This window comes from Callospermophilus lateralis, chromosome 5 (assembly GCF_048772815.1).
Source record: "Callospermophilus lateralis isolate mCalLat2 chromosome 5, mCalLat2.hap1, whole genome shotgun sequence".
NCBI lineage: Eukaryota > Metazoa > Chordata > Mammalia > Rodentia > Sciuridae > Callospermophilus > Callospermophilus lateralis.
Window position 1 is genome coordinate 110,744,845 of NC_135309.1, and position 26,578 is coordinate 110,771,422.

General features: G+C 38.2%; 1 protein-coding gene across 1 annotated transcript in view; it reads left to right on the forward strand.

Annotated features, from left to right (window-relative positions):
* The window catches only part of Iqgap2 (IQ motif containing GTPase activating protein 2), a 283,578-nt gene that overhangs the window by 28,688 nt on the left and 228,312 nt on the right, over window positions 1–26,578 (forward strand). Inside the window, exon 2 of the mRNA XM_076856095.2 lies at window positions 15,698–15,797. Within this exon, the coding sequence (XP_076712210.2) occupies window positions 15,698–15,797 (100 nt within the window). The remainder of the gene's footprint in view (window positions 1–15,697; window positions 15,798–26,578) is intronic.

Below are 26,578 nucleotides of genomic sequence, written 5' to 3' on the forward strand. Positions count from 1 at the left end.
TTATATCTTCTTGAGGTAGTATGGTTCTGTCTTGAAAAGAGAATTAGACCAGAGAGATATCATTTCTACTTTGAAGCTCTCTGGTCCTGTGAAATTGGTTAAAGAGGCTGAATTTGATACAAGATGTCTCTGTGTGATGGGCCCTTTGGATATTGCTGAATATAACACATGAGGTTTGAGCAATTTCCCAATGGTATGGGGGCAACAGGATCTGTTGTGTTTCTGTGTGAAATGATGAGAACAAGCATGTTAAGGATGAGATGATGGAACCTGAATTCCAGTGTTCACATCTTGGCTCTGCCACTCACCAGCGGTGAGACACTGGACAAGGTCATAGTGAAGAAGATGATACTAACAATAGAACTACCTCATAGGGCTGTTGAGAAAATCAAGTGAATTAATATGTGCAGAGAAGTTAGAACATTGACAAAGTACTATATAGGAATTTTTAAATTATAGTAAAATATACATAACAAAAAATTTACTACTCTAGCTATTTTTAAATATGTAGCTCTGTGGCATTAAGTACCGTCACATTTTTATGGAACCAACACTGATTCCCTAGTCTCCCTTATCTTCTGCCCCCAACTATATCCATTCTACTTTCTATGTTTTGTTTTGTTTTGGTATAAAAGATTGAATCCAGGGGTGCTTAACCACTAGCCACATCTCCAGCCCTTTTTAATTTTTTATTTTAAGACAGAGTCTTGCTAAGTTGCTTAGGGTCTCACTAAGTTACTGAGGCTGACTTTGAACTTGTGATCCTCCTGCCTCAGCCTCCTGAGCCACTGGGATTACAGGCATGCACCACTGCACCTGGCCTTTTTATGCATTTAACTACTTCTTGTGTCAGTGAAATCATAGTATTTGTCTTTTTGTGGTTGGCTTATTTCATTTAGAATAATATCCTCAAGGTTCATCTAGGATGTAGCATGTTTCAGAAATTCCTTCTTAAGCCTAAATGATGTTGTGTTGTGTGTGCATGCCTCATTTTGTGTATCATTTTGTGTCCATCCAAAGGCTTTTGTGTTGCTTCCTCCTTTTGGCTGTTATAAATAATGCATCTATGAACATGGCTGCACAAATATCTATTGGAGCCTCTGCTTTCAATTCTTTTGGGGTCTATACCCAGAATTAGAGTTGTTACATCATGTGATAATTTTGTGTTTAACTTTTTGAAGAGTTGCCATACAGTCCACAATGATTGTGCCATTTTTCAATTCTACCAGAAATGCATAGGGTTCCATTTTCTCCCCATTGTCCCTAAGCTTGTTACTTAATTTTTTAAATGTAATTGATTTTACATGTAGAAATAATATTCAATATTTTATAGATTGTTACTTTAATCTTTTTTATTTAAATTTTTTTTAGCTGTAGATGAACACAATCTTTTTGTTTTTATTTATTTATTTTGATGTGATATTGAGGATCAAACTCAGTGCCTCATGCAAGTGAGGCAAGTGCTCTACCACTGAGCTACAACTCCAGCCCTATCTTTTTAAAGAAAGAGGGCAAAGTAAAACATGAGTAGAAAAGAACTGGGAAATCCTCTAGTTAACTGGTTAATTGATGTTTACCAGCACATCTTATACCCAAAGCCTTATTCTATGGTTCACTTAACCTCTCCCTGAACTAACACTCCTTCCAACATGCCCACTGCTCTCTGCTTTTAAGGATGAAGGCAAATCACATGTAATACATTTGTCACAAAAAATTTTACTTATATCTAGGCATGGTGGCTCATGGCTGTAATCCCAGTGACTTGGAAAGTTAAGGATCACAAGTTCAAAGCTAATCTCAGCAACTTAGACCTCATCTCAAAATAAAAAATACAAAGTGCTGGGTATTTAGCTCACTGGTATAGTTTCCCTGGTTCAATCCCCAGTACCAAAAAAAGAAAAAAAAAATTATTTACACTGAAGAACTTTGTGGTTTCTATGCTAATGTGAAGAATGGGTTTGCTCAGTTTTTTTCTAGCAAATTGGAATAATCCTACCCTCCAAGTATATTGTAAAACTTGAAAGAAGAAAACAGTTTCTATCATGAGATGAGCCCAGCCCTACAAAAGACAAATGGAATGAGAAAGATCTTCTTTGACCCACTCTGTTAACAGAGTAGGTCCTGAGGGTTGGTGCATGAAAAGGGTCACATCTATTCCTGAGAAGTTTCTGGAGAGTCCTGTGGATGGAGGCTGTGGGTCAGATGATGGGAATGAGGTCTTCCCAGAAATGCTGTCTCTCAAATGGGTTCACTAAACTGCTCCACATGTGCAGAACCGTGCAAGCCCATCCAGGTCAGAACCCAGTTGTTCAAAGATGAAGCTGTTCACCTGTGCTGTTAAGCCAGGTGCTGGTGGCATGCAGGCCCATCCATGTAGCCCACAAGTACATGGCACATCATCTTGGAATGCCAGTTTTATTGGGTTTGTGGGTGGAAACCCCTAGTATATTAAATAGTGAAACGTTGAGCAGCTGTGAAGTAAAAATGGATAGTATTTTTAAGGGTGACACTGATGTGAGATATTTATACAATTGTTCTTTGAGCTGTGCCCACAGATACTCCTCTTCACCCCCAGTTCTTTTCCTGTTTGACTCTCTCTTGCTGTTTGTAGCAGCTATATTATAATAGCTTAAAGGAGGAAGCAACATCAAAGCATGTGGATGGACAAACAGATACACACACACAATAATATTGAATATTATTTCTACCACATGATCCAACAACTCTACTTCTGGATATAGACCCCAAAAGAATTGAAAGCAAGGGCTCCAATGGATATTTATGCAGCCATGTTCATAGCAGAGGATTCTGTGGAAAGCTCATGAATGCAGTTTGGAAAGCTAGGAGGGGGGTGTGGAGGTCATGAGAGGGTCCACAAAACTGCCTTTAGGTTTGCCTCTCCTGAAGGCAGCATGGCAGTTAAGAATGAGAGTGCTCCAAGCCATGTGGCTCATGTCAGTAGTGATTTTGGACAAATGATTGAGCTTTCTTAAGACTCTTTCTACATATATAAAATGGGGGTAATATTGACACTGTGAGTTAAATGTGATAATACTGAACCAGAACCAACTGTGCATTGAGACGGACTGGTGCTGGCTGTGGCTGAGGAAGTGTGGATGTTAAGTGAAAGCTTTACCCATTTTTTCTTATTAGCACCTCCACTGGTTCCTCTCTTTACTCATTCATATAACAAGGTTTCTACAATTTTTTCTTTGCTTGCTGGATCCCACCTCTCCATCGTCCCCAAAGTACCTCTACTTCTTGACCTGATATAAGAGGGAAGGGTTTGTGGGTAGAAACCCCTAGTGTATTGTTCAATATCACAGCTCAGGTTGGGGCAAAGTCTGGAGTGGCCCAAGACCACTGCTGAGGAATCTAGCTTAGAGGACAGAAAAGTGTCTTGTGTGCTGCTGGAGGCTGTCTGCAGGGGGAGGCAATGAGGGTGGCAGTGGATGGAGCATTAGGAGAGAGAATAGGAACCACTGAGGATTTTGAAGTGCAGATCTAGGGCCATTTTCTTTAGCCTCCAGCCACCTTTCTGTGGATACAACTCTAAGCATGTTGCCAGGGAAAGCAGATCTATGTGGACTTTGAATATTGGCAAACAGGCTGTGGAGACCTCCTTTGAGTATTTGAATGAACAGTGACCATAGTAACTTATGCCAGTGACTTAACAGTTGATATCCAATGAATAGAGCCTTTCTGATGCAATGAGTTTTGTTATTAGATATGCCAAGTTAACTGTGTTGAAAAAACTGTGGTTTTGATCTGATTAGTCCATAGTGTAGCAATGTTCAGAGATGAAGCTTTTAGAAAATGATTGATTGGAGCATGAGGGTTGTAACCTTATCAGTGGATTAATTCATTTGACGAATTAAAGTTGGAAGAAGTAGGTCATTGGTCACTGGGGCATGCCCTTATTCTTGACCTCTTCCGAACCCCTCTACCTATCTCTTTCCCTCCTCCCTTCCCAGCTGTTGAGTAGCTTTCCTCCACCACAGCCTTCCACTGTGATGTTTTTCCTCATCTCAGGCCCAAAGCAATAATCATCTTATCATGGACTGAATCCTCTGAAACCATGAGCCCAAAGAAACCTTTCCTCCTCTCTAAGTTATTTTCTGAGGCTCAGGTGTTTGTCACAGTAACAAAATGCTGAGTAACGAACCTTTGCAAGTAGACTAACTCTCTGCCCAGCTCCCTGATTTTGATCTTCCACCTGGTGTTCTCACTGTCCTCTAATACCTGCACTCCTCTCACTTGCACTGATGGAAACAGCTGCAAAACATCCTAAGTTGTCTCCCTGCTCCTATCCTCAGGAAACTTAGAGATTTGGGGGAGGGGCTGGGGAGGAATGGCCTACCTTAGGTATTTTCACAAAACAGATTTTGAAAGCTGAGGAATAGAACCAAGTACAAGGAACAAAAGTGCATCTTGAAGTGTGTGTACCATTTATTTATTATTTTTACTCTCATCATTGAACAATCACCACCCCCACACACATCTGCTTTTTCTATTCCAATTTGTACTTTTTTCCAAAGGGGCTTTATAACTTTTCTCCAATGTTAAATGTGCTTTCTTCTGCTAGAGTGTAAATCAGTGGGCCATAAAGTCCTCCCACCCCGTTCCTTCTCTTTATTCTTGAAGTGTTCTGCAATGACTTAGCTTAGAGACTTTGCCACAAACCAAAAAGAACACATTCTGTTGTTGTGTTTGTTGATATTAATTATAAGACACTTGGAATGCATTTTAGAATTCTGCATCTCCGTAATTCTCTGCCAGCATTTTGCACCTAGTGGACCATCAATAATAGGAAGAAATTTCTATTCTTGCTTGGCTCCATAATTGTGAATACTTTAGCTACACAAATGCTGGCAGGGCTCTCATGTCTGGAGTAGAAACAATGACTTAATTCTGAATTTGTGTTCAAATCCTCTAAGGAACTAGTGGCTGATAAAAGAGAAAACTTGGCCCTCTCCCCCTCTCAGCTGTAGACATGTGGTGCTAGGGGATTTACATATAGTACCAAGGTCTGGTCTCCAGCCAAGAAGAATTGCCTGAAGGAGATCAGCTAAGTCTTTAGACTATAAGTCTGGACCACAACAGTGTGAATTATACTTAATATGGTTGCTATCCCAGGTAGCATTAGAGTATCTGAAAACCTTTATGTCTGTCTTGTGTTCATAAGAATATCTAATAGTTTTCCTAAACTTGGGACCATCTGCTTTCTGAGGGTAGTGGGCATTGCATGTTAGGACAAGAAGCACATGGGCCAAAACCAAACTGTTTGCAGCTTTTTTGCCCAAATGAGTAAATTCTTTCTCATGAGAGAGTGTTCTCAGTGTGTTTTGTATACTTTCCAAGTAGTTTACAAAGTCCTGGGTTGTATACATTCTCTTTAGCTGCAAACTCAATGTGAGCCTCACCTACTCCTGCCAATTCCACTCCCTTCCCACATCAGCCATTCCGTTTCATTCTGCTTCCCATGCTGATGATTGAGAAGAATAAAAATGTGTTTGCTGTAACATAATAGGGGACCTCCAAAACACAAAGGCCAGTGGAAAGTAAACAAAAGCCAAGAGAAGTTTTAAATACAAACCAGCTCTGCCATCTACTAGCCCTGAGACATTGAACAATGCACTTAGTCCATTTTCATCTAGGGCAAGTAGAGGCAATAATATTTTCCATCCATCCCATGATGGCGTAGTCATATGAGATCATTTGTGGCATAGCACTTTATACATATATATGACTTCTACGAAACTAAATAACTTGGCATGTTTGGTTTAAGTATTGTTGCTTGATGTTGGCATCATATTCAGTGTTTTATGATTTCTCACAAGTCCAGCCTTCTACAAACCATAAATGTGTGGATTGGTGCTGATTTTCATGATCTTCTTAAAACCAGAGATGCTTCTTACTCATGAGATCTAGCCTGATCTACTTTGGTCTAGAATATAATTATGTTGAAATGTATTCTTGATCCATGACAGTATTGTCAACATGTCCCTATTGGAATAGTGTGACCCATTTCAGAGCTGAGTTTTTGGCAATATTTTAAAAATTGACTATCCTGAATTGTGTTAATCCACACTCACTAACAAACAGCATATGCTTGCATTAATAGTACCCTTCTGTTCTACATCATGGCCTCATAATTGAATCTATTATATTAAAATTCTCTACCAGATATAAGTTTCAGCTTAGCTCCTAGTATATTTCTAGGACAGTGGGGTGCATGCATGTTTCCTCCCTCCCCCTTCATGATGCAAACCCGTCTTTATGTAAATTGGCATATTGGGTGACTTTCTGGAGCTAAGCCATGTGCAGTTTCCACCTCCACTCTCTGAAGTCACAAAATGAGTTGGCTGCTACTTGGCTTCCTCTTTCTTCCCCCGTACCATCTCTTCATCCTGTTCCTTCTATTGCCAAATCCTGCCCAGGCAAAACATCACCATGTTTTTCTTCCGCTCTCTGATTTTGACATGTTAACATTTCACGTCATAAGCTTATTGCTGCCTTCTCTTTACTCCCCAGTAGGTCCGTTCCATTCACTCCATTTCACTCACCCTGATACCTATTCTTTCTTTAGCTTATCATACCTGAGCTGTCTGTTCAGACAGTTGGGCTTTCTAGTAAAGCATCAATCATAGCGTTAGTCATCTTCTGATCATGTCCTCTCTGCTGCCTTTGAACTTTTTTCTTTTTTTTTGTACAAGGCCGACTAAAGATTCATTGGACATTTTGAGTGACTGTAATTCTTTTCTAGCAGTTCTAATAGATTAATTAGATGCATAAAAGTCATCCTTTTTGCTGGACTTGGCATTAAGGCTTCTCTGTCATTATGCATTATTTCTCCCCCCTCCCCCGAGATGTGGGGATCTCACCTTGTTCCCCAGACTAGATTTGAACTTGTGATTTTCCTAGCTCATCCTGCTGAGTGGCTGGGATTACAGGCATGTACTACCATGCCCAGCTTTTGTTATTTCTGATAATAGGTATCTAAAAAGGATATATATCAGTAATATAGAGTATTTAGGAAAGTTTTGTGGAAAAATCATGAACTTGGGAATCAGAGTGGTTTCAAATCCAAATTCTGCCATTTAACTGTCTTTTTGATCTTAGAGTGACCTAAGCCTACATTACTTGACCTCTTTTATCTCTTGTTATCAGGAAAATGGAGAATGCAATTCTTATCTTAAAGAGGGATGCATGGACTAAGAGATATAAAAAATAATGGTATTTACAAAGAGCTCACTGTTAATCCTTCCTGTCTGCTATTTTGTGTGTGTGTGTGTGTGTGTGTGTGTGTGTGTGTGAGAGAGAGAGAGAGAGAGAGAGAGAGAGAGACACTAGGAATTGAATTCAGGACTCAGGGCCTTACTCATGCTAGACAAGTGCTGTAACGCTAAGTAATATACACAGCCATTTTTTTATATATATCACTAAGTTACTCAGAATAGTCTCAAACTTGGAATACCTGTCTCAGCCTCCCAGGAAGCTGGGATTACAGGCATATACCACCTAGCTGTGTCTGCTGTTTTTTATGTACCCATTATGAAGAGCTTACATTGATTAGAAAAATAAGACATGTGGACTATGAAACATATACAGGAAAAAAATACTAGTCTTAACCATGAAGTTATTTTGTACCTCCATTTGAGCCATTGGTGATTTATTTTTCTTTTCTTCTAATGGTCAAGGAAAAATCATCTAAGACTATTCTATTGTCTTCTAAAGCTTCTAGCTTTGCAGGAATATCCTCTGATAGTTTACCATTTGTGGGTAGTTGTTAAGAGAAGGACAAGAAGTTACCAGTGACTTAGTACTCCTTGGAGACAGTTTTTGTTTTTGTAAGACTGGGGATGGAACCCAGGGTTGCACACTGCTAGGCAAGCACTCTACCACCGAGCGACACTTCCAGCCCACTTGCTACTCCTTGAGAACAACCCAGAGGACTGTGGTTATTTAACTTACTAAGTCTGTTTAACGGTTATAAAATATCATTATTCCTATGGGGTATTAAAGTATAGGTAAACACTTGGGTCTTTTTTCTGAGGGGGGTACTCGGGGATTGAACTCAAGGGACACTCAACCACTGAGCCACATCCCTAGCCCTATTTTGTATTTATTTAGAGACAGGGTCTCACTGAGTTGCTTAGCACCTCACTTTTTTGCTGAGACTGGCTTTGGACTTACGATCCTCCCATCTCAGCCTCCCGAGCCACTGGGATTACAGGCCTGTGCTACCACGCCAGACTAAACATCTGGGTCTTTAAAGTATTCATTATTTATAGAGAACAGTGAGAATCATTTTAAGACGGGTTCTAAATAATTTGGGGCATTTTTCACTGATCATCTTAAGCATAAATAAGTTCATACTCCAGTAGAGATGGTCTGAGTTCCTTTCCCTTCTTTTAAAAATAATAGCAGCTTATCCATTCATCTATTGAAGGACATCTAGGTTGGTTCCATAGTTTAGCTATTGTGAGTTGAGCTGCTATAAACATTGATGTGGCTGCATTACGGTAGTATGCTGATTTTAAGTCCTTTGTGTATAAACCGAGGAGTGGGATAGCTGGGTCAAATGGTGGTTCCATTGCAAGTTTTCTGAAGAATCTCCATACTGCTTTCTATAATGGTTGTACCAATTTGCAATCCCACCAGCAATATATGAGTGTACCTTTTCCCCCACACACTCATAAAAATGAGAAATTATATCCTATCTATGTATGAAACATCAAAGTGCATAAATGCATTACACTATCATGTGTAACTAATTAAAATAAATTTAAAACTTTTTTAAAAATAGTAGCAGCTTATAGATATTGAAGATTTTTAAATTATCTTTGGTTGTTGAAGTTAAAACTTTAAAATTGGCCATGGAAATTTGACACTCCATTCTTCCTTATGGAGACTGTGTGGGGTGGAGATGACAGAGTGTCTGTGTGGGAGCAGGCAGTGGGCAAGTGGAATTTTCCCTGTGCTTTCTTGGTAGCAAGAGGTGGTTTGGTTCCCAGAATGTTTCTTGAAATTATAATTGTCTAAGAAATTCCCAATCTAGGAATCACTGCCTTTAATTCTTCTCCCAAATGGAACAAAGCTCTAGACAGACCTATTTCCTTCCATCTCAGCCTACAGCTGGCTGATCTCTGTGTATGGACCTTAACATCACTATGGTCTGCTTTGGGTTTCTAGATTATGAAAAACGAAGCTAGACATTCTTGTTCAAATGAGCACAGTGGGCAAAGTGAATTTTCCTTTTGTTTGTGAGAATTAGAAATGAAGTCCTGTTCTTAAAAGGTGTCCTGGGTTTTGCCATTGAGGCTTGGTACAAACAGCACCCAAGTGCTCAAGTGTGATGTCCACGTTCTCAGGGGAAAAGTTTTGGGTTTCTTATATGAAAGTGGGATCCAAGAACCCTATTTCCTGTGTAGCACTCAATGCCACTTTCCTTGAAAGCACATTTGTAGGAAAGGATCAGTTATTTTTGTAAGGCTATTTCCCCATATTCCTGAATAGTTGTACAAAGGAGCTTCTTAACTCTTCTGGGCCTCAGTGACCTCATTGGAACAGGGAGGGGACTGTTGGCCAATACGGGATCTAACCCTTATTGGTAAACATGTAGCTTCAGTGTTGGCTGTCCTTATTTCCTCACCTGGAAAATTTTTCCTCCTCCTGCTAAACTAGAAGTTTTAGGTCTTTTCTTAGTCAAGTGGGTAACCATAGTCCTTACAGCCTTGTCTAACCTGAACAGTCCCTGGGGTTGTATGTTGCTTTACAACTTTGGAAATTTCTTAGCCATGTGTGATGGGGAGATATTCCAGGAATGGTGTGGAGGGCTACCTTTAAATAGAATTCATCTTCCCTTAGTACCAGAGAAGAAGGCTGTATTCCATCAGGGTAGTGGGTTTGGTAGGATCAGACTTGGAATGACTAGTATCTCTATCTTTAAGCCAAAGGCTGAGCACACTGTTATGCACCTTTAATGAGCACCTACTATTTCCTTGTCTCTTGAGGATACAGAAATGAATGAGACTTGAGACCATGCACTCAGTTTCTCAGTGACTTGAGGAAATCTATGGTTAATATATATATCTATATATATATCTATATATATATATATATAGACACAATATATATATATAGATGGACACACACACACACACACACATATATATATATATATATATATATATATATATATATATATAGACACAATACCTTTAATTTTTTTTATGTGGTGCTGAGGATTGACACCAGTGCTTCATAAGTGCGAGGCAAGTGCTCTGCCACTAAGCCACAATCCCAGCCCAGGAAGCCTATGTTTTTAACACAGGGGTTAACACTGTCATCATCGTTCCATGTTCTTTAGAGTGCCTATGAACATATATCAGGTTGCTAGCAACTTCGGGTTTGCCTATTTAAAAAAGAAAAAAAAATCAATTTAGGGAAGTTGGATCATGGGGCCCTTTTAAGTTCAAGTAGCTGTGAAATACTTCAGGAAGCCAGAATATAACATGGGTCAAGTTTACTTGAGTGTATCAGCTTTCTTAAAATCTTTAGCTTTTGGTTTTCAACTTTGTATCCCATTCTCATACCTCACCCCCAGTCTTAGTTTTAGAATCAATTTTCTTGCTTCTTGTGCATTCCTTGGGGTATAAATGCCATCTCCAGTGATTATTCTTTAAGCTCAGAGACTGGGAATGTATCCATTTACCTATTCCTTCCAGGTAAAACAGTTCCAAACTCATAGAAAATGGTTCCGTCCACAACTGTAGCGAATTACATACCCAAAGATATGTAGGATTCTTTGTAGACATTCTGCATCACACAGAATAACAGTGTGTACTTAAAATACTAAATGGTGGGTGTATTTTTCTGCATTGATGATTCCATCATAGTCTCAATCTTCTGCTTTTCCTTAAGAGGATATACTCTAAATGACACCATTTTATAGAACTGGATCCCTAGCACAGTTTTTGCTGATTCTTTCCAACTGTCCCTCTAGTATATCCCCCAAATCTAATCATTTATGATTATTCCAAACTTTGAATGGTTTAACTATAATAAAAAACCCATGAGGAGCTGGGGTTGGGCTCAGTGGTAGAGTGCTTGCCTAGCATGTGTGAGGCACTGGGTTTGATTCTCAACACCACATATAAATAAATGAATAAAATACTTGTCCACCAATAAAAAAATATTTAAAAAAAAAAAAAAAAACATGAGTGACCTGTGAGTCATACTGGCCATGTACTGTGTTTAGCCCCTAGTTCAGACTGGCACTAAGCAGCCACTCAAATATTTGAACAAATGAATGAATTTTAATACAAAGGATGTGGTGGCGGTGTTCTTGTCCCTGTGTGAAGGGAGCAGGTAGAAAGTAGGAGAGATAAAGCAGTGACCATGTCAATCCTTTATGAAAGGAGGTAGATCTTTGCTCTTTTTACATTGAACTTTGTGGATGTTCTTTGGATGGAGGAAACTCTCGAGTTTCTTTTCATCTCACTTCTATTTCCAAACCTTCTCTACCAACTCACTTTGATTCTGCTCCTTAAAGCTCTGAATAAGCCCTATCATGTGATTTCTATAGAATATAACTACTTTAAAATAATGTCTTTTAGCCATTGTCAGCTGATTTTATAAATGGCATTCTGTGAATTGCTAATACTTCAGGAGAGCCATTCTTTATATCTAAGAAACATTCTTCCTCATGTGTCTTAGGGTTCAAGGCAGAAAATGAAGATGAACTTTAGAGGAAATCATAGTTAATAAAGTTCTTTTTTAAAAGAAGTAATTCTGAAGCCACTCAAATGACCCGTCCTTGGTGTGTTGGTGAGTACTGCTCTGGAGCAGTGCAGCAGCAGGCTGTGGGGCTGGAAGGCCTGGGATCCAGCTCTGGCTTTGCCGCTGACCCAGGAGTAGCCATGGGATGTCCTTTCCCTCACTTGACCTCCGTTCCCTCATTTGTAAGAAAGAGATTATGCCTATCTTTCAGGGAGATTATGAAAATCACACAACAACAGCGAAAAGAGCTTTACAGGCAGTAAAGTCATGTCTCAAATGAATTATTAGCTCCATGATGGCTCTTTAAATGGCAGGGCTGTTATCCATGCCTGCGGCTCTTATCAGTAGTTGCTACTAAGTAATTGATGAGTAATGCAGAAACCTCTGCAGGCATCCTGGGGTCCAAAGTGTCTGTCTTTGCTGTTAAGACCTTTTCAATCTCATAGCTTTGGCTTACACTTTGATGGTAGGTCATGATAAGTGTTCTCTACCACTGAAGAAAAGAGGGTGAGGCAGAAGCATGGAGGGAATAGCAGGGGGCCAGGTATGTGGAAGGTCAGAGGGAAGGGGGAGATGTGTATAAGGAAGCCCCTGTGGGGGCACATGATTAGTTCACTGCCCTGTCCCTGGTGCTTTAAGTCTGGTACATGGAACCAATGAATTAAACACTAGTTGAATGAACCCATTGATGATCATACCCTTATTTTATTCAGGGAAATAAAAAAATAAAATTACTCCATATAGATATTTTTGGGCTCCTTTCCTGGCCTTTTTTTTTGATAAGATATTATGTTCACCAAAGATTTTTGGTGGGTATGTGGCCTTTGCATAGAAGCATGCAAGATGCTCTGAGGACACAAGTATGTCTTTTTGGGGAGGAAGGAGTGGCCGCATAAGAATCCCCAGGCACTCAGCCATTGAACCACACCCCAGTCTTTTTTCATATTTTATTTAGAGACAGGGTCTCACTGAATTGCTTGGTGCCTCACTGTTGCTGAGGCTGGCTTTGAACTCGCGATCCTCCTGCCTCAGCCTCCTGACCCGCTAGGATTACAGGTATGTGCCACCATACCTGGCACAAGTGTCTTCTAGGAGTTAAGACACAGTAAAAGAGGACCAGGAAACAAGGACATTTTGAGCAGATACAATTGGGGAAGACTTTAGGAAGGAAGTAGCTATTGGGTTGAGGCTTACACATAGGATTTCTTCAGCTGTGGTCAATTTGTTTCATTTGCAATTTAAAACGTGTGGCACTGCTAAGTAAGTAAGTAAATAAATAAATACATAAACTGTATGTATTAATTTACACATTGACTTTTTAAAAAAATTTAACTTGAATAGTAGCAGAGTCTGTAAGCCCCTCAGCAACTCTCTGGGGTGATAGAATCTTGCATGATTTGTGGAAGCAGTTGGGGCAATAGCTGGAGGCTTCTGCTTTTTCCTAGATGGAATGGTCAAGCTGAAGGAGAGTACTTCCAGTGTTTATGTTTTTAAAAATTGGGGATGGTAGATGTATGTAGGCTCCCCCAATTTTATTTTGAGATCAAGCTTTAAAGTTTGTCAGAAGGTACTATAAAATGGAAATATCCTGTCAGAAATGGGAAACAGTCTTTAAACTGCTATTAAAATAGCAAATTAGAAATCATGAGGTCTCCTGGAGATGTCATACACAGATCAGAAGAATGGCTTTCCAGGCAGTGAGAAGGTGGAGAGCAGAAGACCTCAACATAAAAGCGAGCTGTGCTGTGCAGCTCTGGGATACAGCGCTTTATGGAAGGCTGGCTGAAGTGTAGCTCCATGGAGGGGAGGAGAGGCAAAGAGTTCTAGAACTTTGTGCTGGAGAAAATGGGGAGCCATCTCAAGGTTTCATGAGAGGGAATGACATTAGTAGGACCATGTGTTAGAATGAAGCTTCTGCTGGGTTGTGAATGGGTGGAGAAGTGGGCTGAGCATCAAAATCTGCTGCTCAGATGGGGGAGAGATGCAGAAGGTCTGGGCTCCCCCAGTGGAGGTGCAGAGGAAGACCATTGAGAGCTTTTGTACTTTTCTGAAATGAGAGAGCTCTTTTAAAGCTCAGCTCAGATTGAATTTAATAAAAAACAACAACAACATGATTTTGACAAATATAAACCCTGTTGTCCTCTTCTGGCTTTATTTGTTCAGGATGAGGAAGCTGTTGAAGGAGTGGAGGGACAGTGGAAAATTGGGAATGGCGGGAAGGGAGATGGGGACAGGCTAGAGTCCCAGGCTCCTGCCTTTGTTCTGACCATCTGCAGGTGCTGCTCCGTGTTGCCTCTCTCCCCTCTCCTGCTGATTCCATTTCTTCATCATCTACAGAGACATTTAGTTCTTCCACACTATTCCATTCTGTCCAAATATTTCTAGCTCCAGTGTTTCTGCTCTTCACTTGGGCAAATGACCACTCAGCTTGTGTGCCTAACCGTAATGGGAAGCAAATTCCTTATCATAGTGTCATGACACCTGCATGGGAAATGCATAGAAAAAAACTTTGCTCTTGAAAAATGACATAATTTGAAACAAAGACAGAGCTCAATAAATAAGAATCTAGTATGTATTTCTATGCTTATGGTATTCTGCCTTTTTATTTGTAGAACAAGAGTACTCTCTTTCAAATAGTCTGAGGCTTTAGCATTAGTTTTAGATCTTAAGCATGGTACTTATCCCCTTAAGAGTTCGAAACATGACTTTAATTCTTTTTGTTTTCCAAAGTGATGTTGTTGACCCCATCATTAGCAGGATGTGGGATTTGCATGGTTTTCTTAGAGACTGATGGGTGACCTTCATATCTTTATCTTTTCTTGTGACCCCTTTATGAAAATGGCTGATTATTTGTTTTTTTTTTTTTTTTGAACAAAAAAGCAAACACTGAATTTCTCCCCTGCTACACACACACACACACACACACACACAACCTTTATTATATGAAGTGATCTAACAAACTAGAATTACTTTTATGGCTGTCAGACTTAAAGTTCAGGAGAGAAAAAGGGAAAGGAGTCCTTTTTATGGGAAAGCAACATTGTCATGTAAATAGGTAGCAGAGTTGATTGACAGTTGGATGCTGTGGAGGCTGCAGGAAATGGTGAGGCTGTAGCCTCCACAGAAAAGCAAGGCTGAAGTATTGAAGTTTATGAACTAGGCTTGTATTGGAACAAAGAGTGTGGACTTGAAAACTCTAAAATAACTTCCTGTCTTGATTTTGTCTTTTGGATACATGCCAAGTAGAAAGATTGGCCTTGTAAATGAGTGAGGCAGAACTGAGGCTTGGGCCTTCCTACAGTGGGATCAATCAGTTTTGGGGTCAGATTAAAGGCATTAATTTCTTCAAGGATTGGCTGGGAACACACAAGTACATGTATATTCTTTGTTCAGTCCCAGAGTTTCTAGGATGCTGTGTAGGGCAGTGCCTCCAAGTAGCCTCTGGACAAAATTCTTTAGCCTTCTTAAGGACAGTTGTTCCTGATAATCCAGGCTCTGATTGACTTGAGGCTGTTCAAATCCTAAGGCATTGACTCCATAAAACATGATCACTGTTCTGACTCTATAGTACTTTTAATCCTTCTTCTGTCTTGTTTTTTTTCGTTTGTTGTTTTTTGATGTAATGTAAATTCAAATGCAAATCTTTTTCTAGGTGTGGTGTTATAATACCCCATTTCTGAAGGTTTGGTGAACTAACATCCATCCATCCTTCCTTCCTCCCTTTCTTCCTTTTCTTTCCCTTTGTCCCCACCCCCGCTCCCCGCCGCTGCATCAAACCAGTGCTTTCTGCATGCTAAATGTGTACTGCGCCCCTGAGCTACACCTTCAGCACTGAGTTTTTTCTAAGTGGTCTCAGATATTTATTCAATAAAGGCTGCCCTTGTAATAATGTGTTGTTTTCCTTTGTTTCCAGCTATCGTGGATGATGAAAGGCTTTCTGCAGAGGAGATGGATGAGAGGAGGCGGCAGAACATTGCTTATGAATATTTGTGCCATCTGGAGGAAGCCAAGAGGTAAGAGCCAGACCTAGGCTATTGGTGCACCTTCTTTTGGAGATAAGCTCTGCGGTAAGGGTGTGGGATTTAATGAGCAGAAGGTACCTGAATGCGCCAGCAGCTCTGAAGCGTTGTCAAAGTTAAGGATAGCCAGAGAGAGAATCTTGTCTGTAATCCATGATTTAGAACTGGCCAAACTCCCCGTGCCAGCTCAATGGGCCAGGGGTGTACCCCCAAACTCCAATTCTCAGTCACGGCTAGATGGGCACCACGCTCACCTGTGTGTATGCTGCTATACTTTTAATAACTCATTTGCGGTCTTGTTGGTGGCAGGCTAATGGGAGATGAAAAACCTATTTTTTCAAATGATCAAAGAGGATTAAGAAAAAGTTGTTACCAAGCCAAGGTCCAGGGACTAGGGAGACATCTGCTCCTTTTTCCTTCTCCAGAGTCTCCTAAGAAATCACTGAACAAATTGCAGATTTTCCTTTCTTTTTTTCTTTTTTTATTATGCTTTTATTAGTGCATTATATTGAAAGCAATTTTTTCCCATATTTTTGTTGGTACATATGGTTGTATATAATGGTAGGATTTGTAATTATGTATTTTGTACATGCACACAGTGTAATAAATTGATTTGCCAATATTGTTCCCCATTATTTCCCTTTTCCACCCTTCTTCCCTTCCTCTGGACTCTTTCCTCTATTCTACTGAACTTTCTTCAATTTTCATGAGATCCCTTTCCCAACACCTTTTTTTTTTTCCCTTTTTTCTCTCTAGCTTCCACATATAAGAGAAAGCATATGTGGGTTTTGCTTATTTTGCCTAACATAATGATCTCAAGTTCCATCTGTTTTCCTGAAAATGACATAATTTTGTTTTTCTTCATGTCTGAATAAAGCTCCATTGTGTATATACCACATTTTCTTTATCCATTCATCCATTGATAGACACCTAGACTGGATCCATAGTTGGGCTATTGTGAATTGTGCTGCTATAAACATGGGTATACATGTATCACTATAGTATGATGACCTTAATTCTTCAGGATAAAAACTGAGGAGTAGAATAGTTGGTTCATATGGTAGCTTCATGCCTAGTCCTTTGAGGAGCCATACTGATTTCCATGGTGGTTGTACTAATATAATCCCACCAACAAGTGTGAAAGTGTTCTTCCCCGCCACATCTTCTCCAGCATTTATTATTATTTAATTGTTTGTTGGTTGGTTGGTACCAGAGATTGATCCCACTTTTCCTGCCCTTTTTTAATTTTGAGACAGGGGTTGCTTTGAGCTCATGACCCTCCTGTCTTAGTCTCCTGAGTCACTGGGGTTATAGGTATGTGCCACCACACCCTGCTATTGTTCCTATTCTTGATGACTGCCATTCTGACTGGAGTGAGATGAAATCTCAGTGTGGTTTTGATTTGTGTTTCCCTGATTGCTAATGATATTCAACATTTTTTTCCCACATACTTGTTGGCCATTTTTATCTCTTCTTTTGAGATGTATCTATTTAGTTCATTTGCTTATTTATTAATTGGGTTATTTGGTTTTTTGGAGTTAAGTTTTTTTGAGTGCTTTATTTATTCCAGATATTAATCCTCTGTCAGAAGAGTCGCTAGCAAAGATTTTCTCTCATTCTGTAGGGTCTCTCTTCACATCCTTAATCATTTCATTTGCTGCGCAGAAGCACTTTAATTTGACGCCATTTCATTTACTAACTTCTGGCTTTATTTCCTGTGCTTTAGAGGTCCTATTGAGAAAATTACAAATGATTTCAAATTCTTCATCAAACTGGTTTGGACGTGAGGAGAAGCAGTGACTAGAATCAAGTCCTTTCTCCTCAAAAGTGTCCTCAGGCTTCCACTTACCCCTCCCTAATGATAAAAGCTTAGTAGGACAATAGCGTATTGGACTGAAGTCCATTGGTCATTCAGGGCAGTGTAGGTTTATGACAGCAATCTTCTCTTTAACCTGTGGGTGTGTGACCACTTAGGATATGTTGTCTCTAAAATCACATCAACTTTGTTAGAGTCTTTAGGTTAAGAAAATGTGTTGGGTTCTCCAAGGAGAAAGTGAAGATAAAGAGTCCTAAGTGCAAATACGTTTTGTATCAGAGGAATCAAGGAACTTTGTCCTTTCCTGGGTGAATACTACATTGTTCGTATACCATGAGTTAAGAGTTTGATTTAATGCTTGTGTGACAGAGTGCACCAATACTGGAGGAACTGTATCATTCCCTGAACATGATGTGTTATCCCTATAGAAAATAAACACTTAAATGTCGTTGGTGCTGCTTATCTCTGATCACTGGTATATAGCTGTCTACAGAGCTAGAAAGATGAGAATTTTAATCTGTATTTTATAGAACACCACTCAGTGACACATGCCCTAATTTGACATCAGAATTGCTCCACAGGGGGATTTCTCAGTGTTGTTTAATATTTTAACAGTACCATGTAACTTCCTTTAAGTTCTAATGGTTAAGTTTTAAGGTTTATTTAACATGTCTGTGAAATCTACAGTTACATTGCAGGACGCTAAAGATTCTCTACCTGTCTAATGATTATGAAAAACATGCTTTCAGTCAAGTGGTTTCCAAAAAATAATTAAATAAGAAGAATGTTTCATAAACATTCAAAAGAAATGAGATTTCAGTGAAAAAGTTTTAGTTAAAGGAAGCATCCTTCACATGCATACACATCATAGTCTGTGCTTTTGCCTCCCTCTATTTTTTTTTTTTTTTTTTTTTGGTAAGTGGGAAAAGGTATGTGATTGGGAGTTGGTAGACCTGATTTCCTTGTCCCAGCTCCACCATTTATAAGCTGCATGACCTTGGATAGGCCTCTTGGCCCATGGAGAAGCACAGTTTTCTTTCTATATAAATGGCATGATAAACACAGTACTACCACCTGCCTTACCTACTTAGTGGGCTTTTTTCCAAAAAAAATTAACTAAAGAAGATGAAAGTATTCTGCAAGCTATAATACCAGCCAGGTGTATGGTGATAATATAAGCTCAATTTTCTCTACAGTATATCAAGGTCATGTAAATAAAGCTTGAAAGCTTATCATTTTTTCTAGTATTTTTGAAATTTGGTAGTTGAATTTTTAAAAGAAATTCACATAACAGTGACCCCAGGTTCCTTGAAATAGTTTGAAACTATTCCTTTGGAATAGTTTCTTTCAAAGAATAGGCTGCAAAAATTAAAATTTTTCCTCTAAGACAGATTTTCATAATTTTTATTATAAAATATGAGATATAATATATATTTATGAATCATGAAGATATAAACTCTTTCAAAGAAACTGAATTTTGTTTACCAATCATATAAAAACTATGTGACTACTACTAGATACATAGAAGGCTATGATTTAAGAAAGCATAGTATACAGAAATTTCATGATCCTGAATTTAAGAAATGTATTAAGAAGTGAGTTTTTCTCTGTTCTAAAGATTATTTATTTGAGAGAATTTGAGAAAATAAATGATTCTTTTATAGCACTAGCACCTTAGGAATTTGTCATATTGTATTTACAATGTGTATATGTGTCTTCATGTGAGTGTAGTTGCTTAGAATGTTGAGTTTTTACCAAATGGTGCAATGTGTTTGTTCAGGCTGAAACTTTTTCTTGTTTCTTTTTTCAGTTTTAGATGAATATGATGCATTTTAATTAGAAATATATTGGTTCTGCATTTGGAAGGTATCTAGTTTGTATGTCCTGTAACTTAGAATTTTCAAAAATTTAAAATTGTTTATTTTTGGTTTTATTAGTTTCAAGATTTTATAATATTAAGTCATTTGAAAGTTCCTTTATTCTCAGAAAGATCAATAGAGGGGAGAAGGAAGGGAAAGGAGAGGCAATGGGGTCTGAACAAGATATATTCCATGCTTTTATAATTATGTCAAAGTGGATTCTATGTCATGTGTAACTTTAAAAAACAATTTAAAAATCCTTTATTCAAAGGGAACCCCTCTAACAACATTGCAGTAATAAAAAGGACTCTAAGGAAATAATATAAACAATTTTATGTCCCAAATTAGATAATGAACAGATTCCTAGAAAGACACCAAACTACCAAAACTGAATTAAAAGAGAAAAAAATCTAAATAGGCTGGGCACGTCGGCATATGCCTGTAATCCCAGCAGCTCCAGAGGTGGAAGCAGGAAGATCATAGACTGGGAGCCAGCCTCAGCAACTTATAGCAAGACCATAAGCAACTTAGGGAGACCCTGTGTCAAAATAAAAATAAAAAGGGCTGGGGATGTGGCTCAGTAGTTAAGTGCCCCTCCAATTCAATCTCTGTTGCAGAAAGAAAAAAAAAATCTGAGTAAATACAACACATGTGAGAGCTGCGGCTCTAGCTCAGTGGCAGAGCACTTGCTTAGCATGCATGAAGCACTGGGTTCGATCCTCAGTACCACATAAAAATAAACAAATAACATAAAGACATTCTGTACATCAACAACTGCAAAAGAAAGAAAGAAAGAAAGAAAGACATGTGAAGTTAGTAGTCAAAAATTTCCAACATATCCAGATTCATGGTAGAATTCTGCTAAATATATAAAGGAGAATTAACATGGTAAGTTTTATATTTCATGGTTTTTACTATTTAAACAATAAATTTAAGAAAATTAACAAAGAAGAATTAACACAACTCATTCCCACAAACTTTTCCAAAAAAAATGAAAGAAGGGAACACTTTCCAACTCATTCTTGGAGGCATGTGTTACTCTAATATCAAAGCTAGACAAAGATATCTCAAGGAAACTGAAGACCAATATCTCTTATGAGTAAAACTGAAAAAATCCTCAACAAAATCTTAGCAAATAGAATCCAACAACATATGAAACCAAGTATTCACTATCTAGTAGGATTTAACCAAGGAATACAACCTTGGTTGAATGCCTGAAAATCAATATAATGGGCCACATTTGTGGAATAAAGTGCAGAAGTCACATGACCATCTCATTAAGATGCGTGAGAAGCATTTGATAAAAATCCATCTTCTTTTCTTGATTTAAAAACATTTAACAAACTAGGAATGGATGAGAATTTCACCTGATACAGGGCATCTGTGAAAAATTCACAATTTATATCAAACTTAATGGTGAAATACTGGATGTTTTCTCCCAGAAGATCAGGAATAGGATGTCTGTTCTCAACAATTAAATTAAACGTTGCACAGGAGGTTCTACCAAGGGCAAATAGATAAGGAGAAAAAAAATAAGGTATCCAGATTAAAATGAAAAAAAAGTGAAACTATTTCAAAGTGACATAGCTGGTTTACACAAACTTTATAGGAATCTACTAAAAAAAACAGAACCATTAATTTGTCATGATTGTAGGGTGATACTAAAAGAATGTGTAAAATTTTTGTTTCTCTACACTAGCAATGAGAAATCTAAAGATGAAGTTAATCAAAAGAACAAGTTTTCTCTCATGTGCAAGCTAGAGAGGAAGAAGAAGAAAAATAAAGGTGGGAGTCAGCGATCTCATGAAAATCAAAGGGAGACCAGGGGATGGGGATGGGGTGGGGGAAATGATATAGGCCAAATTATATTGTTGTATCGTGTACATGTCTGAATATGTAACAACAAATATCATCATTATGGGGGGCTGTGGCTGTGGCTCAGTGGTAGAGTGCTTGCCTAGCATGTGTGAGGCACTGGGTTCGATTCTCAGCACCACATATGAATAAATTAATAAACAAAATAAAGGTCCGTCGACAATTTAAAAAAATATACCATTATGTACAATTTTAATGCATGGGAAACAAAATGCAAACACACAAAGAAAAAATAGTTAAGATGAATTTAAGAAAGCAATTCAACTTACAATAGCATCAAAAAGAATAAAATACTTCAGAATAAAATTAGCAAAATATGTGCAAGACTTGAAACTTAACACTAGAAAATACTGTCAAAAATTAAAAAAAAAAATCTAAATAAATGGAAAGACATCCTATGTTTATGGATTGGCAGTCAATCTTGAAACTGTGTTCCCGAAATTGATTTATAGACTTAATGCAATTTCTAGAAAGTTGCAACTGCCTTTTTCTTTTCTCAATGCAGAATTGACAAATTGATCCTAAAAATTCATATGGAAGTGCAAGGAATGTAGAATAGTCAAAACAGTCTTGAAAAGGAGGAAAAAAGCTGAAGGACTCATATTTCCTAATTTTAAAACTTACAAAATCAAAACAGTGTGGTATCAACATGAGGATATACACATAGATGAATGGAGTGCAGTTGAGGATCTAAAAAAGCCTCTGATACTTATGGTCCATTCATTTTGGTTAGGGGAATCAAGGCAATTCAATGGGAGAGAAATAGTTTTCAACAAAGAACACTGGGGCAATTAAAGATCCACACATGCATTAAAATAAAATTGAACCACACTTCCCTCCATATACAAAAATTATTGTAAAATGGATTATTAACCGAATGTGAGAGTCACAACTATAATTCTTTTTTTTAAACTTTTTAAAAATAACTGTCTAGTGAACAACTTTATTTATTTATTTATTTATTTTTTAAGAGAATTTTTTTAATATTTATTTTTTCGTTTTCGGTAGACACAACAACTTAGTTTGTATGTGGTGCTGAGGATCGAACCCGGGCTGCACGCATACCAGGCGAGCGCGCTACTGCTTGAGCCACATCCCCAGCCCACAGCTATAATTCTATTAGAAGAAAACATGGGAGTAAATTTTGGGGGCCTTGGTTCAGGTAGTAGCTGCCAAGATTTGGCACCAAAACCCAAAATGACAAAGGTAAAATATATAAATATAACATCATAAAAATTGAAGTTTTTTTTTATATTCAAAAGATACCAGAAAAATGAATCATATCTGATAAAGGACTTGCATCCAAAATATGTAAAGAATTCTTATCACTTGGTGTAAAAAGGTAATAGCCTAATTTTAAAATAGGCTAATTTAAAAATAGACAAGAATTCTGGAAGTTTGAGAAATAAGATAAACAAATGACCAATAAACACATGGCAAGATAACTCATCATCACTCCTCGTTGGGGAACCACAAAGCAAAACCACCAGGAGACATCACTTCACATCCATTAGGATCGCTTTAATCCATAACTTGAATTACAACAAATGTTGCTAATGGTGTAGAGAAATTGGGACTCTCATATACTACTAGTTAGATTGTAAAATGGCATAGCTTCTTTAGAAAACGTTCTGGCAGCTCTTTAAAAACTTGAACATAGAGTTTCCATATGATCCAACAATGCCACTCCCAGGTATATTGAAAGCCTTTACCTGCACATAAACTTATACACAGATATTCAAAGAAGCATTATTCATGTTACCAGGAAATGGAAACAACCTAAACATCCATCCACTGAAGCAATGAGGATAAACAAAATGTAGTATCTCCACTGAATGAAATATTATTCCACTATAAAAAAATGGAATACATACTACAACATGGTGGAACATTGAAAAGATTTTGCTAAGTGAAAGAAGCCAGACATAGAAGGTAACAAATTTTATGAAATGTCCAGATGAAATAGTGATGAAGTACATTAGTGAGGCCTGATGGGGGGATGAATGGTAGGTGACTGTGAAAGGGTGTGGGGTTTCTTTTTGGACTGATAAAAATGTTCTAAAATTGCTTGTGGTTGTGGTTGGTTGCACAACTCTAAAGACCACTGAATTGTATACTTTTATAAGGAAGAATTATTTGGTATATATAAATTACCTTAATAAAACTGTTACCTAGAGAAAAATTCCTTTATTTAGACTGGCTTGGAAAGCTTGGAGAGGTCCTTAGTGAAGCTGATAAATAAGATTAATTGGATTTTAGCAGATGTATCACATACATATGGTACTCCTGAGATATGTGAAGTATCTAGGTGCTGTATTCATTGTGTAGATACTTATTGGGCATCCAGTAGATGTAAACAAGTGCAATGGGGTTGCTCTTGGAGATAGAGGTCCAACAACTAAATTCTGTGCTCAGAAAGGCTCACCATTCAGGTTTTCAGGTTGAAGTTTTTATTCAAAAGTTTAAAATTCTTTCCTTTTAGTTATTTTTTATTTTATTCATTTATTTTGGTACTAGGGATTGAACTTAGGGGTGCTTAGCCACTGATCTATACCTTCAGCCCCCTTTTAATTTTTATTTTGAGAAAGGGTTTCACTAAGTTGTAGAGACTGGTCTGGAACTTGCAATCCTCCTGCTTCAGCCTCCCAGGTTGCTGGGATTACAGGTGTGCATGACAGTGCTCATCTGCTCTTTTAATTTCGGTATGTGCATATCTTCCCATATCATCTTCCTAACTATTCTCATATGTTCAATGCTATTCTACCAATACAAGCCTACTGAAGTTTTTGAACATCTCTTGCTAGATTGCTACAGTGGACTTTAATTGGTTTCCGAACTCCTCTCTGGCCCTTTTCAATCCTTTATCTGAATTATAGTCTGGTGAATCATTTAAAAACTCAAATTTACTGTGACCGATCTTCTGTTTAATGTCTTCCAGTGGTTCCTCAATACTCTTGGGATAAAGATGGAAGTCCTTTGGGCTGACTGGTCCCTGCACAGTCCAGTCCTTGTAGCCTCTCCAGCCCCACAGTGTGCTCTGTTCCCTGTTGTTCTCTGCTCTGGCCACATGGACCTATTTTCCCTCCACCCAGGACATTGCTTGTGGCTCTTTACCTTACAGGTTGAAGGGTTCAGATGATGTCAAAGAGACCTAATTATAATTGTTTTGGGAGGCAAGGGATGTCTATGATAGGTATTACTATTTAACCTGGACTGTATAACAAACTTAGTAGCTTGAAATGACAAATGTTTAACTCAGAATGTTGGGAGAGCAGGAGTCTGGGCATATTCTCACTGGGTCCTTTGATTCTAGATCTCTCACAAGGCTGCAGTCATTTCAGGATTCACATGGGGTACATCTACTTCAAGTTCACTCAGTGCTGTTGGCAGGATTCAACGCTTGACAGGCTTTTGGACTGAGGATCTTAGTTCCTTGCTACCAAGGGGTCGAGTTTTCCCTTGGTTGCTTGCCACTTGAACCTTTCCGTAGGGCAGCTCCCAGCATGGCAACCATATGTCAGGTGACATATGTCAGGTGTTGAAGCCAGCCACTATCTGAGTGACCAAGTAAGAGGGCCAGCTGGAAGTCAGAGTACACAAGGGTATGAATTCAAAACAGAACAAATCAATGAGAGCCACCTTAGAAGCTGCCCATACTGTGTATCCATATCCTTTTGGAATTCACAGGGTACTTTAAAAAAAATGTATTTTTTCACAATTCTGGAGGCTAGAAGTCCTTGATCAAGGTGTTGATAGGTTTGGTTTCTGCTGAGGCCTCTTTTTGGGTTTCAGATATCCACCTTCTCACTGTGTCCTCAGGGACTCATCCTTGTAGGTTGTCTGCATCTTTATATTCTATTCTTGAAAGGACCCCAATTGTGTTGGATTATGGCCACCTAAACAACCCCACTTAATTATGTTTTTAAGACCCTATTACCAAGTTTAGTCATGTACTGAAGTTCCAAATGTTAGGGTTCAACATGTGAATGGGGGCGTGCAATTCAGCCCATAAGAGCAGAAAAATTTATTTCTCTTTGGTTTGGCATGAAGATTGACATGAATGTACACAAATCATTATGTCCTAAGATTAATACAGGTTTTATAACATGTCAAAACAATCCCCTTTAAGCTATAATTACTTGATGAAACATATCATGATACCTTCTCTTAAAACTTTTTAGGCAAGGGTATTATACTGGTCAGGATTCTTGGTTGCCAATTCTGGTTACCATAAGCATAAAAAGAATGGATTAGAAGGGTATAGGTAGCTGCCAGAATTGATGGAAAAGACAGAGGAACAGGCTTGGGATATTGAAAGCAATAAACTGATGTATGGCAGAACCACAGTTGAATGTCTTCATGTGAGGATCCTAGTTATGGTCACAGTGAGTACCTAAGCCGCCATCGACAGGGGTAAATCCTTTTTATTATCAGAAACCCAACCAGGAATTAGATGTCTTGATCTGAATAGTTATAATACTAAGGTTATTACTGCCTTGATTTTTTTTTTTTTTTAATTGTGAGTTTGTTTTCCACCCCCCGCAAAGGAGTGTTTTGTTTTGTTTTTGTTGTTGTTGTTTTTTTTTTTTTCAGTGCTAGGGATTGAACTCGGGGCTTTGGACATATTAGGCAAACACTCTACCATCTGCATTCAGTCCTGAGCTGTTTGAAAGAAAGCTTTTCATTCCTGTATAATTTAAAATAATAATAGTAAATGAACTTTTAATTTTTCTTTTTGGATATCACCAAAGCTTAAAAGCTTCTTTACTATAGGAATTTTGCTGAAATGGAACTCTGCAGACAAGCATGAGACTCATGGACTTTAAAAGGTTCTCTAATGCCAGAAATCTTAGTTTTGAAAAAGTTACTCTTTTAATTTAAAGAATTGGTACTGCTGAGCAGATTTCTTACTGATCTGTGTTAAATATATTTCAGTAATAAAAATGAATCCTTTAAAAATTTTAGTTTTCCAGTTTTGGGAGATAACTGCAAAAAAATTTAAGATAGGTCTCTTTGGGAAAACTCTGGGTTGAGGAACTAAATCCAATTGGAGCTATTATGAAGGTCAGAGAACAGGAGAGGGAATCTTGGCAAGAAGTGGAGAGGGAGTTTGCAAATTACAGTCAAGCAAGTAGTTATGAATGGGGCCACTATTGTGTCTCCCAAGGAAAGTTCCTGTAATATTATAATCCTTTTTTAAGGAAAGAGAAAATGCATACAAATTT